General features: G+C 52.4%; 1 protein-coding gene across 14 annotated transcripts in view; it reads right to left on the bottom strand.

Moving 5' to 3' along the window:
• The window catches only part of TACC2 (transforming acidic coiled-coil containing protein 2), a 202654-nt gene that overhangs the window by 38242 nt on the left and 149173 nt on the right, over positions 1-15239 (bottom strand). For 7 of the 14 annotated variants that reach the window (XM_082722662.1, XM_082722669.1, XM_082722673.1 and 4 more), the window contains 2 exons: positions 7915-8060; positions 162-1473 (listed from right to left, as the gene is read on the bottom strand). In XM_082722662.1, coding sequence (XP_082578788.1) covers positions 162-1473; positions 7915-8060 — 1458 coding nt within the window. The remainder of the gene's footprint in view (positions 1-161; positions 1474-7914; positions 8061-15239) is intronic. The other 7 variants (XM_082722668.1, XM_082722663.1, XM_082722675.1 and 4 more) reach the window with 1 other exon arrangement.

Below are 15239 nucleotides of genomic sequence, written 5' to 3'. Positions count from 1 at the left end.
AGGAAGTTGAAACAGGGACAGTGCTGCAAACCTAGCGGCCTTACGGCAGACAGACGGAGGGAAGGGTCAGGGCAGCCACATTCATCCAGACACACGACCCAGGATCACAGCCAAAGCACAGGCCCGCCTCTGGTCTTACCACCTCGCACCCCTGAACTTACGTCTTTAGGGGGGTCTTCTTCTTCTTGGCGGGCTTGTTCAGCCCATCCCCGTCCGCTCCATTGGCTTCGATGGCACTGGCCGGGATCTCAAAGGAGGCTGGGGATTTAGAAGGCGAGCTGGGGGTCTTAGAGGACGTCTTAAAAGGGTCAATGGATTCATCACAGGCGTCTGGGTCAAAGTTGTAGGACTGCTGGGGCAGTGTGGGAGATTCTTGCATTTTTGAGGTGGAAGAAAAAGGGTTAAAATTGGGGTCATCCCACTTGTCAATATCAAAGGTGTAGGTACCTTTGGCGATAGGGATGTCGTTGGGTTCATCGGGGGATCTGGTCGGCGAGGCAGGAGTGTTGTCCAGTTTCTCGGGTGTTTTTTTCATCTTTGGCCTCCTTAGGGGCATTTTGGCAACCGGCTTTTTGCCTAGCTTTTTGGTAGGAGGAGGGTTTTCCTGTTGGGTATCCCAACTACCCTTGTCCTCAGAATAGTCAAACTCCAGCCTCACCGAGAGCCCTTTGACTGGGGAGTCCTCCTGCTCCCCACTATCGGATGGGGTCACCTCCACTGCCTCTGGAGCCGTGGCAAGGGGCAACGTTTTCCTTCCAACCGGAGGGGAGTTCTGCACTCTGCCACTTCCAGAAGATGGGGGGATGGCCCCTTCGGCACCCTCGGGGTCCAGAGGGCAGGCAGCCTTGGGCACAGCAGTGGGTTCCAGGGGCGTCTCCTCCAAGAGGGCTGGGACAGAACCCTCCGTCTTGGCCAATTCTGGTTTTGTCTCTAGTGCTTGATTCTCCTCACTGGGGACAGTATTCTCCTCCACTGGCTCCTGTTGTGTCTCTTTTACTGGGGGGGTTTCGGTGGGTTTCTTTGTGGTCTGCTTCTTTTTTAAGGAAGGCGGCCTTGGCTTTTTAGTTCGCTTAAGGGTGCTGGAAGCACTGCTTGAACCTGTGCTATATGCATCTGGGGCCAGGGCCACGGCCTCGGGGTTGCCTGAGCAAGAAGCACCATCAAAGTCACTGGCTTGCAGGCTAAGAGAGCGGGACAGCGTGGACTTGGAGACGGGCACAGAATCGGTGGATTTCCTCCGCGTGTTCACTTTGCATTCCTGACTCTTAGAGTCTGAGCAGCGGGGCTCCAAGGTCTGGAAGTCGTCCACCAGCTCGATGCTGTCAAAGTCTAAGTTGTAAGTCCCGCTGCTGGCTATAGGCTTGTCTTCATCAAAGACGGCAGAGAAGGAGTGTGACGGGGGGCGGAAGGGGCTCCCTTCCACCGAGCTGCTGCGTGGGCCATCGGGGACAGAGGCCGGCTCGGAACCGCAGCCTGAGGAAGAGGAGGCAGAGGAGTCACTGAAGGACACAGGACACCGGAGCATTTCGGCCAGACTGCTACCCTCTGAGCAGAGGCCCAGCCCCTTCCCCTGGGCCCCCACTGGGGGGGCACAGTGCTGGGGTACAAAGCCTGCTCTCACCCATCACTACCCTCCAGGAGGGTAGCCTTACCCTCCGGTCTCTCATCTGTAAAATGGGAGTGATGAGGGCTGTGTAGGGAAGAGCTCAAATCATTCAGTCATTCAGAAAAAACCTTTACCAAATTCCCAGTCAGGACCAGGCACCACTGTGGGAGTTGCGGACTCAACAATGAACAAAACAGACCAAATCTCACCCTCCTGGAAATTACATCCTTCAGGAAGAGGACAGTTTAGAAACAAATAAGTAAGATGTATAGACGACCAGATGGTGATAGGCACTACAGAGAAAAATAAAGACAGAGTAGGGGCATTGCAATTTTAAAATAAAGTTGTTGGCAAAGCCCTCCAAGGAGGAAAAACATAAGCAAAGATCAGAAACAAGGTAAAGACATGAACCAGGAGGATATCTGCCCCCTCCCCACCCTGCCCTGGGAACGGGGAAGCATCATAGGTACCAGAGCAGAAAGTGCAAAGGTCCTGGGGTAGAAGCTCACCTGGCATGTTAAAGAAATAACAGAGGCCAGTGTGACTAAAGCAAGGGAGAGAAAGACAGCCATTACTACCGTCAAGCCTGTTCTTGACTACTCGGAGCTTGTTGTGAGGAGCAACAGGCAGACTTTCTGTGGAGGCCTCAGGCCACTGTAACACGCCTTGCCTGCCACCTGTCCCTATACCAGGCATCCCTTGTAATCTCTCCCTCTAGGCCTGCCTGCCATGCTCCCCTTCCTGGCCTCTCCTCCGGTCTAGTCCCTCTCCTCTCTGCTGCTCTTCCTCCCAGCCTGCCCACGCCCACGACCACTGCCGGCCACAGAGGCTGCTCCATCACCTCATGACCCCACGGCTCCATGGAGTTCTGGCCATCCTGGCCTTGGCTCGGCCCCATTGGGCTCTGCCTGCACCAGCTGGTGCCTTTCATGCATTTCTGGGTTCACAGCTGTCCTGGGCAGTCAGCACGCCAGAAGAGGATGGGCCAGGAAACTAACAATACGTCACTGGACAAAGAAGGACAAATGCTGGGAAGAGGTCTGCAGAAGAAGGGACTGGCGAGTTGGCGCAGGTAATGGCCTGGGGCAGCGCTCCCAAAGTAGTGTTTCACTAATGCGAGTTACGCCCCTGGCACCCACCCTGTGCCCGGCTGCGACAGAGACCAGATAAAACACAGGCGTTCAGTTAACTTGGAATTTCAGATCCTTGAAAAAGGGTTTTCGTAGAAATTTGTCTTGGTAATTCCTTGTTGATTATCCGGGATTCAGATGTAACCGGACACCCTCTATTTCCGTTTGCTGAGTCTGGCAGCCCCGGCCCTCATCCCCACAAACGGACATGGCTTGGGACGCACTCAGCTAACCCCGCATGGGCCTCTCGCTGGACATCTCGGAGCAATCTGTGCTCGCGACTGCAAATGCGCGGGCGGGCGTGCTCGTGCGCGGGCCCCGACTTGCTCACGAGCAGGCATTTCCCTTGGAGCACCTGACCGAGAACCCAGCCCAGGCCACGACCACACAAGAAAGTCCAAGCTTCCTGAGTTCAGGACTGCGTCTGACTCATCTCTGCTCTTCCTGGATTGGTCACACTTTCTGTTGCGGGCTCAGTAAACACCTCCAGAATCGAAGACACCTTCTGGAAGCAGGTGCATTCACGGTTCTAAACGTTCCAGTCTCTCCTGCCCCCGGTGCCCCCCAGGCCCTACTTGTAGCTGATGCCCTGGAAGCCGGGGGTCGCTTCCTTAAAGCCTCACATCTCTGCCAGCAAACGACTCCTCCCGCACCTCGGGAACACTCCCACTTCCTTCCCATCTCAAAAGAAGAAGTCTCCTCCCTGCTTCTTTCCAAAACCAACTCCCTCTCTCTGCTTCCTCCAGAGCCTGGTCCCCTCAAACAGCCTATCCTCTTGCCCAAACACATGACACAGAGGACAGAGAAGGACCAGAGGACCCAGGGGAACACGGGCTTTCAAGGGGGCCTTGCAGGAGGGAGAAGGAGCCTCAGTCCATCCCACTGTTTCTAAAGCGAGGCCCACAACCACCAGTCTCCTCTCTCTCAAGCTGCCCCGGGCCTTCTGAGACCCTCAGACGGTCGGTGGTTCCCCAGAATCAGGGAACAGGCTGCCATCTGCTCATCGTCTGGCGCAGAAGGAAAGCTACCTGCCCACCGTCCTTTCCTCTTCACTGACATTCCCGAATTAACTCATCACGGACCAGGAAACCTAGTCTTGCTGCAGGGTGTCTCGGCCTTGGCACTGGGCCATATCGGGATGGCTACTTGTTAGGGGGGAGGGGGTGCTGTGCCGTTCACTGTAAGCTGTCAGGCAGCATTTTCAGCCTCTTACCCACAAAAAGCCACTGGCACACCAACCCCAGCTGCGACCATGTTTTAGGGGCACCTGGGTGGCTCAGTTGGTTAAGCATCTGCCTTCGGCTCAGGTCATGATCTGGGGGTTCCAGGATCAGGCCCCACGTTGGGCTCCCTGCCCAGTGGGGACTCTGCTTCTCCCTTGCCCTCTGCCCCTCCCCCTTCTTGTGTTCTTGCTCTCTCTCTTTGAAATACATAAATAAAATCTTAAAAAAAAAAATGTTTCCAAAAATTGCTAAATGTCCCCTTGAGGGGCACCGTGATCCCTGGCCGAGAACCAGTCTCATTGTGTGGTCATTAGCAGGTGGTTCCACAAGGCCCATTTCAGGGCCAGAAGAGCCTGAATTAATCTGAAGACGGGGGCCTCGAACTACCATGTGGAACCCAACCTGGGTCTCTGCAAAGCCCACACTTCCCATGGAACAGTAAGGAAAGGTCTAGAATGGGCATGGTGTCTCCAGTCACCTCTAAGGCTTCCACATGGGCTTTCCCAGGCAGTGTCCCAGCGAGGCTAAGAAAACCGTCTTCACCCCAGGGGGAAGCAATGGCCCTGGAGGGAGGCCACCATTGAAAGAGCCCACCTCTGCGCCACGAAACCTGGTTCACGGGGTCACTGACCACCTGCTTGCCCCGACAACCACTGTGTCCACCCTCTGCCTCAGGGTCCTTACATGCACCAGCGCACTCTACCTGCACACAGCAGCCTGGTTTCCCAACGGAAGAGAGTCAAGAGGCCCGGGTTCCTACCCCAGAGCCCCCCCCCTGCGCTGCAAGACGGAGGGCGAGGTCTGGAAGCCGCACATCTGACTGGGGAAGCAGGAGATGCCATCTGACACGCAGGATGCTGTAAGCACGGGGAAGGACGCTTGGCTGAGTCAGAGATGACACCCCAAAGAACCCAGCGCAGGCCTGGCCTCAGGGGACACTTCCAAGGGAGCTGCCATTTAGTGATGCGACACTTCCTTCTGTCCCTCGTCGTCCAGTTCTGCGCTCTAGGAACACGGCCACCGGATGGCAGCCGCACGTTGCCAACCCCGGACCAGAGAAGGTCAGAAAGGGAAGGGGGACCTCAGAGGGCTGGCAGGCTGCCCTCCTCACGTTACGGGTAAGACAAAACCAGGCTCAGACAAGCTGCGTCCTGACCCAGTCCAGCCCAGACGAAGGGCAGACACAGGCGAACGCCCTGCATCCCCCTCACCATCCTCCTGTCCCATGGGGCACAGCCGTGCTAGCTGGACCCAAGGTGAGGCTGGTTGTTCCCGACAACGTGGGTTTCCAGGGGAGCAAATCATGTCTTTATTCATAGCCAAGGGTCTAGTCTGTTAGTTCTCTTTCAGCACCTTTAGCAATACCCCAGATGCTTTACAGAAGAGAACCAAACAACAGATATGCTCCGAGCCCTTTCCTCCCCGCGGGTCTTGGAAAGAACTTTTCTTCCCCTCTAGCCACCTCTGGAAGCGGGCACACCTGCCTGCTCACGCCTCTGCTGTGCCCCATAGTGCCTGCAGGATGGACGAGCAGACTTTTCTAACAAAAGCCGCGAGTCAGATGGCTCTTTGCACAGCCCAAGCCCGGGGCGGGGCGGGGGAGACTTTGAGCCGTCACGGTCACGGTCCTGGTCCCAACAGTAAGAGTCCTGATTGTGGAAGCCACGGATATTTAGCTTCAGTGGAGTTTTCCGAGAAGGAGAAGCACAAAGTCCCGGTTCAAAGACTCCCACTGACGCAATCAAGGTTCTGTGGGGCTGTGACTCGTGGCGATTACCAGCCCCAACCCCTTCCAGGTGGGGGTTTCCTCCTAATCCCCTGCAATGCTCATTTCGTTCTGAAGTTGCCCTCTAAGAAAGAGGCGGGAGCTGCGTGTCTGTTTATTTTTAAGAGTGGAAACGGCTCTTTGCTTTGTTGAAACGCAAGTCAGGCAGAAGGAACAAGGACAGGCCACAGACAAGAACAGAAGCAGCAAACCATCCCCAGACTCTGTCAGGTTATGTGGCTGGAAATCCCAGAAGTGGCACATGGACTCACACAATGGCCCTTCCCTGTTCACTCCTTGGTGCAGGAGAATGGGCCGTACGCTGTGATGCACCATCATTTTCTTCTCAGTTCTTTCCCAGAGTAGCTCATGTATCTGTGGCCATAAACTTGTACCCACAAAAAAAAGGATGGTTGATTTCCAATCACGTGTTTGATCTAGGGATGACGATCTATTTGTCATTCCCTTTCCATTAAACCTAAGGGTGATTTTTTAATAGTATTATAAAAAATGAATTGTTATATGCTTCATAATATGAAAGAAAAAATGGGAATGTTAAAACCCTCTCAGCAGACCTTCTGGTTCCTCCTCTACCTTAAAATCAAATAAATTGCAACAATTCCTCTCTCAGGGCCCAGCCCCTAGACTAGCCATGCAGAATCAGATACTACTAGCTGAGCTATCAGAGACGGAAGACTATAAAAACAGCATTTGTCAGACACCAGCAAAGACACCTGCCCTCCCCCCCAAATGGTCCTAACCCTTTCCCTCAGGATTGGGGAGCCTATCTGGTTAGGAAGGGCGCCTGGGTGGCTTAGTTGTTAAGCATCACCCTTCAGCTCAGGTCATGATCCCAGGGTCCTGGGATAGAGTCCCACATCAGGCTCCCTGCTCGGCAGGAAGCCTACTTCTCCCTCTCCCAATCCCCCCGCTTATGTTCCTTCTCTCGCTGTGTCTCTCTGAAAATAAATGAAGAGCATCTAAAAAAAAAAAAAAAAAGGAATCAGCTTCCAAGTGTCTACCCTTTCTAAAGTAACAGCCTATCTGAACCTAAGATAGGCAGAAAGAATTCTGCCCATTTCTTTGTAAAACCAACATCGAGGTCAAAATATCATTTGACTTTATAGTTCACCAGGCTTCTGGCCAGGGCAAGAGTATGAATGGAGGCCCAGCCCTACACTTGTTCCTCCTCCTCCTACCCCAGCTCCATCCCTTACCTGGGGTGGCCTTGAGCACAGGTGTGTGGACACCCCACCTCGGTTCCTCCTTGGCTGAGAGGTATAAACATGGGCACAGTCAGCCCTGGGAAGACGGGCCATGAGAAAGGGTGTCCAGAGTGCCCAGAAGGTGGTTTAGGAGGAGATGGGCCCTACAGCCTCACCACAGAGAGAAGACCGTGGCTGGAGGAAAGCCAGAGTGGGGTCCACTAGAACACACAGCCCAATGCAGGAAGGTGGTCCAGGTCTAAGAATGGTACCGCCTGGCTCGCTGACCAGTCTGCTGGGCCAGTTCGGGCCGTCCCCGTCTCCTTCCAGGTCTCGTGTTAAACTTGCACACTGGAGGTGTAGCTGGAGGATACAGGCACAAAACCCTGGCCGGGTCGGGGGCTGGGGAACGAGATCTGTCCCATCCCCTGGCACCTCCAGCAACCACAACTGAAAGGTATGGAAAGATCCACATTTTAAGTCTCACTAGGGGAGAAAGGAGGCAGGAAAGTGATACGAAATCAGGTAACTTGAGGTTAACGAGGAATAAATGAACCATTCATGCATGGGTTTGGCTATCTATGGCTTTCTCTTCTTTCCCATTTACTACGTATCTCCATTCCCAAGCCCAGGGGGGCTATGGTCTTTCATAAAAATGCAGATTCATGTGGGCTGTCAAGCACCAGTGTTCTGATGGGAGCCAAGGGCCACATATTTGAATCCAAGATAGAATCGCAAATAAAAACCTCCCAGACCCCCTGTCCCCTTAAGCCCCATTCTGGATGCCAAGTAAACGGTACCCAGAGCTAAAGAAGGCGTTTCCCACAGGTCCCCCCCAAACACCTTCAAAGCAGACAGAATAATCCGCGGTATCTGCTCACTCTTAGTTTTCACTCACAAAACGAGCTCCGAGCAGGGAGGGGGCCCCCCTCCAGCTGCCCTAGCCCAGGGCTGCTCCCAGGCTTCCCCGAGGGGAGCACCTGACCTTGGTTACCTGGTTCTTCCAGGGGGGGCTGCGCGCTGACCTCAGGTTCTGGAGTGACTTCGGGGGGTGGCGGGGGAGGGGCTGGTGGAGCTTTGACAGGAGTCGTCGACTCGGGGGTCTCAAATGCTTCTTCAGAGTCAGAACTCCTGATGGAGAGAGAAGGAGAGAAACTGGGTTAGGCAGGCGTCTGGGCCAAGTCGGCTCTGAGGGGCCAGGGGCCCCTGCTGCTGAGGCCATGTGGCCCTTGGATCCCTGCCTGGGACCCCTAAAACCGGGCTGGTTGCCCGATGAAGCTATTTGAGGACAGATGTGAGGAAAGTCATTTCCCAGCATGATTCCCAAGACTGAATCTCATTATCACCCGCTTTGTTCCCAAATGACATATGCTTTGAACTTAGCCCTATGAGAAATACGTATTTCTGGCCTCAGGGACAAAAACAAACAGGGGAATCTTTTGATCAACTCTGGCACCCAGTCGGTCAAAAGACAGTTGCAGAAACACATTTCTTTGCCATGGTTCCAACACATCATAGGGTCCCCACTCCGTGAAAGCAAATCGCGTTCGGCCTTTCCACACCCATCATTCTCTCCTGCCGCCCTTCCCGGAGCTTCTCGGAACTTATGTAGATTTAGTCACCTCCTAATTGTGTTAATTATCATTCTCATCTCCTGAGCTTCAAGGCCATGAGGGCAGCAGGCCTTACTTATTACAGCACCTCTGAGCCTAAGCCAGGAGGCAGTGAATACACATCTGTTGAATGAATGAATGAATGAAAGAAAGCTGGCAAGCCAGATCTCTGGAGGATGTGCCGGACCAAGCCACAAACACAGCCTGCTGATCTCCGTGATACAGTAACAACCACTGCCACTCTACCCAAAGGTCTGATCTCAAAGAAAACTCTTCATCCAGAGAACTGGACCAAAATTTCACCCACAGGACACCCACCCCACCCAGAAACAAGGGGGAGGCTCCTCAACCAACGAAAGCCGTGTCCTGGGCTCTGGAAAACCCAGAGTGGACAGCCCTTCTCCAGCACTCTGCTTCTACAGGGGGTTCAATTTTAAGCCAGAAAGAATGAAACTTCCCCAAATCATGGAGCCAGGCCTGCGTCCCCAGGCCACGGGGCAGCTCCTCCCTTGCTCAAATGCCCAGCGGGGCGCGATCCTGGACCAACCCCACTCAAGGCTGCCAGCGGGGCATCCCCTGGGCTGAGTCCCTACTCAAGCCATCATACAGAGACTAAGATGCCACTCGCTCATTTGCAACAAGCAAGGTCATTAGCAAGAGAGCGGATACTCAGGGCCGCGGCTAGCACGTGTGACCCAACTGGCAAATCTGGGTGAGGACGCGTAATCAGAGGTGGACGAGCCAGGAGAGTGCGGAGCACGGAACGCTCTCGCTGCTGAGCTCCCACAAGGTCAAAGCACTCGTGACCTCCGCACGGGGCAGCCTCTTCTATAGACTGTGTGCCAGCCGGGAGAGAGAAGCAGGAAGCCGGCCAGTCCCTCCACCGTCAGCCAGCACAGGAAAAACAGCCATTTGGGGAGTTCTCCTTCAGAAAAATGTACACACTGATGTTTTTACGACTTGTTAGTGACTCGTTTTACCAGTGCCTCAAGGATCCTGGCTCCTACAACCCACCGCAAAACCCTCCCACGGCCCAAAGAGATGAACAGAAACACCCAAGAAGCTTTTGATGGGCTCCGGGGAGCTGAAACTTGCACACTATCAAATTTCATGAGGAAAGACTCAACCACCACACACAGGACAGCCACAAAAGCTGACTTTTTACAAACACACGTTAATATCAAAGGCCTTAGCTTTTGTCCAGGGAAAGTGAAGGAAAACAATAGATCAAGGTACCTGAGTTTTGCAAGGTCCCTTCACTGGCATGAAAAACACAAGGAAGTTACACAATGGAGTAGCAAAGAGAACCAAGAGTTTGGATCACCCTGGCGGGCCCCGGCTGTCACCCTGCCCCCAGCATGGCTTGCGTCAGGGGCAACACTGACAAGACACACGGAGCCAACTTGCCTCTTTCCAGAGCTTCCTTGAAGGGCCATCAGACTGGCTTCTCCACTGCTGGTCACTGCTGTCCACATCCACTGGGCCCACTCCACCAGGGGCCACATCCGCCAGGAGGCAAAAGCCATCTCTGCCAAAGGATAGCCTCTGTCCCCTGTATCTCTGGGATCTAAATCTGTCCAAGATGTCAGCAAGGAGTTTTCTGCACTGCCGGCCACGGACACAGCAGGCTTCCCCAGCGTGCAGCCGGGACACGGAGTGAGAGGCTGCGTGCTCCTCCTGTCGCTTCTGTAGCCCTGGGCCCTGGCGATGCACAGCCTTAGAGCACAAAGGACCCCTACTCTTTCCCTCAGCATGAGCAAGCGACAGGGAGAGCCGGATGCTCTTGGGTCCGAGCTGCTGAATTCCAATGAGGTCTCCCAGGCTGCAGCTGCCCGGCCCGTGCACCTGCTCGGAAGGGAACGCCATTCACCACTGCCCTGTTGGGAGGGAGACGGCCCATCAAGCCCCTTTGTGGCTCCTTGCCTGTTGACCATGAACCGTTTCTGCATCAAAACACCACGGGGGACCGTGGACCACGAGAATGGCCCTCACTTCCGGTGATGCCTGCGTTGTGTTCACATTTCCGCGCTCTCTCCCAGGAGCAGAGAGCAAGTTAATTAGAGGAGGCGGATGGCAGCTTTTTTAATTAGCTCTTTTCCCCCTGTTCAGTTTCCCAGAGGGCTCAGAAACATTTCTGAGAGCAGGGATTTCTGCAGTCCACCCACAAAGAGCTTGTACATAAAAATAAAGCAGCACTTTGGAGGCCCAAGGCGGAAAAGCAGCTCCCCGTCGGCTGTTTGATTTTTTTTTTTTCCCCTACTAGAAAAAAACCAAAGTACAATAAATGATTCTGTTATGGCTCCACACACTTTCCAAATGAAAGAAAAGGAAATTAATTTGCTGCAAAGATGCATCAGAAAGAACGTGCCACTCCAGTCTGCTAAAACATCTCTAAATTAGAGGGAAATGCATTCACCAGGATAGACGGGTGCTATGTTATTAGATAAGCAAATATGCAAATGAATGCAAATAAAATGAGACATATGTCTTTCCCTCATGTCAAAAGCTAGCTCATAATGACCACGCATGAAATATGGTCCCAGCATGAAAAGCTTTATAATGGTTATCATATGCCCAACTTTCTGTTACGAGTCAGGCACTGGGCGAAGCCCATTTGCACATTTCTCTCTCGTCTTCAAACCAGCCCGCCTGCTAGAGAGCAGGCCCACTTTACAGATGGCATCACTAAGGCTTAGGGAAGCAAATTACTTTGCCCTTGGCCATCTAGTTAGCAAGCAATGGCAGATGGGCTCAAATCTAGAACTGTATGCCTATAAGATCCGTGCCCTTTTCACTGTCTTGGTGGTTTCCAAACATTCTCAACAGCAGAATTCTTCTTCCAAATACATCCCCTGGGCGGAGCAAAGCAGTATTTCATTGATTTTATAAGCTCAATTTATAATATATTCTTATGACAAAGTCTATCACTGGGAATAATAAAGCTGTCTTGACAAACTTGAAAACCTGACACCAGGGGTCGGGGATGCCAATCGCAGCATCAGACCTGCTAATAGCTCCCGGGCTGGCAGTCCTGACACAGACGATGACTGACTGCAAACAGCACCTGTTTTTTCATGGCTTGTCCTATGAACACAGGATCTTCTCGAGTAAGGCAGACAGGGCCGAGTAGCTATGTAGCGGTACAAAACCAATTCATCCATCACCACCAGGCCATATGCTGATGGTATCCAACCCCACGCAGTGTAGTGTGCACGGACGGCAAGGAAAGACAGAAACATGTAACCCCGAGGGCAGAGAGACTGTGCTAGCCACCAAAACCAAACCCGCCAAGCTCCCAGCAAAGTATTAAGAGTATTTTTTCGAATATTTTTTCAGATTTCAGAGAATCTCTAGACAGTTCTGAGCTCCCGCTGAGCACACAATGAAGAAATCAGTCCCTCCACAGATGACGCACCGTATTAAAACAGAGCACTATGTGGAAACTGTCCCCAAAGTGAGCCAGCTGGCAAAATGTAGAACTCCCTAGGGCCCGTTGCCCTATCTTTTTGCTTAACTCTCAGTATTTTCAGGTTTTCCTTCTATGAACTATAACAACGAAACAGTGTAAGATCAACACCCACCAAAGAATACATTAATGTAATATAAGTTAGCATAATAAATGATAAAAGTTAGTATAATAAAATCACATATACACAAAAGTATGTGTGAATATATCCATGTATAAATAAAATACGATTATCTCTTTTTTTCAAGATTTTATTTATTTATTTGACAGAAAGATACACAGTGAGAGAGGGAACCCCAAGCAGGGGGAGTGGGAGAGGGGGAAGCAGGCTCCCTGCTGAGCAGGGAGCCCAATGCGGGGCTCGATCCCAAGACCCTGGGATCATACCTGAGCTGAAGGCAGACGCTTAACAACTGAGCCACCCGGGAGGCCCTCTTTTTCTTTTTAAGTTTATTTACAATCCCTACCCCCAACGTGGGTTTCAACGTGGGGTTCAAACTCAACAACCTCCCCATCAAGAGTCACACGTTCTACAGACTGAGTCAGCCACGTGCCCCCAAACCTGGGCATCTCTTACTAAAGAGACGCTATAAACGTAGTTTTTCAGCTTATCATTAAACAGTTACATTTTGCTCAAGTTTTATGGGAAGTAATTCAAGGGCTCAGGAAAAGAAATCTCAGACACAGTGGAATGAATCTTCCAACTCTGAAGATGGAAGAAAATGTCCTATCCCGACACGCTTACCACGTCCTTTTAAACAGGAAAGGAAACTGAGGCCAGGAGAGCTGAGGCGACTTCCCAAGGGTAACCAGCCCATTTTGGCAGAGCTTCAGGTTGGCCTTCCATGGAACCAGCCTGCTTTCATTAAACGCTGCCCGCACATAAGAAGGCAACCCCCACCTCCTAGCCGCAGTGCCCCGCCCCCTGAAAATCTAAAGTTACCTGTACCTACGTGCTATCTGATTACCAAGAAAGAGTTCATTCTTTTTTCTTTAAGGATTTTATCTATTTATTTATTTTAGAGCAAGGGAGAAAGAGAGAGAGAGCAGGAGCTGGGGGAGGGGCAGTGGAGAAGGGAGAGGGATGACTCCGTGCTGGGCGTGGAGCCCCATGTGGGGCCTGATCCCACAATCCCCAGATCATGACCTGAGCTGAAACCAAGAGTTGGACGTTCAACTGCCTGAGGCACCCAGACATAAGAAAGAGATCCTTCTACAGCATGGCTAAAGGGAAGTTACTATGTAGAAAGTCGTCTATTTCTACAGCAATTTCTCAGGATTCTAGTGAAAGGGAGCCTGGGGACTGAGGTTTTGCAACCACCTGCCCACCAAGAGTGAAAGGCCACAGGCAGGGGCCCAGGAGACCCACTTTCCGTGACATACGCCCCACTCCCGAGCAAGACTACAGGCGTCCCTCTGGCCTCCCTCCCTTTGAGACCAAACCCAGAGAGATGTCATAGTGCTGGCCCAGAGCCCGCTGTCGAGAGGAGGCTCAGATCCTCCAGGCCAAGAGAACGCCTGTCATTGCTGAAGAGAGGGAGACCTTCCAGAAACAAAACGGAGCTCTCGGCAGATCAGACCAGCTCCTTCCTCTCCGCATGTAAGGATCTGATGGGTTTGTACGTGAGAGGGTATTTTTGAAACTGCTTTGCATTAAATTCGATTGATCAAAATATTCCCCTCCAGACAGCCCTGACAAGAAACGCTGTCTCTGTCGTCACATGGGCACGTACTCCCGCGCGCGCACCCACACAGGTTCCCCTCCTGCTCCAAACATCCTGACCAGACGGGCCCCGTTTTCGGGCTGACCGAAGAGAGTCCATCACGGTCCTGTGCCCGTCGTGCGGACAGAAAAGGAATCCGCTCTGCAGGATCCCTCCTCAACATTCAGGTCATTATTTCAGGAACATGATTTCAACACGACCAAGAGCTAAGACCCTTCTTGAGCTGTGAGGTGACTGAGGAGACCACGGTCAGGTGCCGTCTTCCACGAACACAGAGCTAGTTCTGGCGAGCCAGGCTGCTAGAGTTTTCCAGGCTGAAATTCCCGCCAGCTACGTCGCTCCCTCTATCTGGGTGAATAAGGGCCAGTCACTTGACCACCTGGGCCCTTGGATGGTTTGTCCAACCTAACTGGGAAAAATAACTGTAAGGATCATCCTTTCCCCGTATTACTGCAGCTCTGATACTGCCCTTGGCCTCCAGCCCTTAGAAATTGGGGGAACTTCCTAGCAAGCTAAGTCTTCCTTTTCATTTCGTCACAGCTACCGATCTGGGCATGAAAGAGAATCTGGAGCCTACACACTATGTGGGATGTCTGTCCTGCCAGGCAAAGGGACTCTCAGGGTCACACTGACCTTGACTTCATCCTTCCCTCCAAGTGCACACCACCCACACACCCCAGGTTCGGGGAGGGTTTCCAGAATGGAGGAGGCTTTGGTGTGGGTTGCAACGGTGTGTACACATGTGCCCAGCGAAACATCCCTACACACTTTGTTTTGAAATTGGCTTCTCTGCAGCAATACCAGGCACTTAGCAGAGCAGACGCTCCAAGGGCCGAGTGCCTTTGCGCAGGCCACATCGGATGGAGGCCGAGCCAGCAGCCCTGGGCTCCTGCTTCTACCTGTTTGTAACTGGATCCTGGAGAAATGCCAGAATGCCAATCAAGTCTCAGGAGAAAGAAAGAAAAAAAAAAGAAAGACAGAGAGAGAGAGAGAAGGAAAGAAAGGCCTCGACTGCCCTTCAATGCCCTTGCCTTCTGCAACGATATCGCCAAAATCTCATCTTTGTAGCTGAACTCCTTGCTTGGGTAACTTAAGCTGGAATCTTTAAACTCAGCTTCTTAAAAACTCAACTGGAAAAAAGATATTTATAGACACTAGCAAGAAAAGATGGGACACACAGAACTGAGAAAGACCTAAGAAGGAGCTTCCAGCAGACTGTCGTTAAGGGTCCTGCTCTTTTCTCTAGAGAGAACCCCAGAGCACTGTGCCCGGTCCGACGGCTAACAAGCAGTCTCCCACGCAGTGAAGACAGCACCAGCAGTCAGGGAGACACAGAAATGTCTGTGTTCAACCACGTATGCTGAAGACCCTGCACCTTCCTCAATGAAAAGCTCTTCTGGTCTTGTCTGAAAACACACTTATCCTCCTTTTATATGCTGTTCTAATGGGTTTGTGTTACGGATCGTGTGTGTGTGTGTGTGTGTGTGTGTGTGTGTGTCTGTGTGTG

Source organism: Mustela nivalis, assembly GCF_964662115.1.
Source record: "Mustela nivalis genome assembly, chromosome: 2".
In the NCBI taxonomy this organism is placed as follows: Eukaryota; Metazoa; Chordata; class Mammalia; order Carnivora; family Mustelidae; genus Mustela; species Mustela nivalis.
This window is presented reverse-complemented; position numbering and strand designations above follow the sequence as displayed.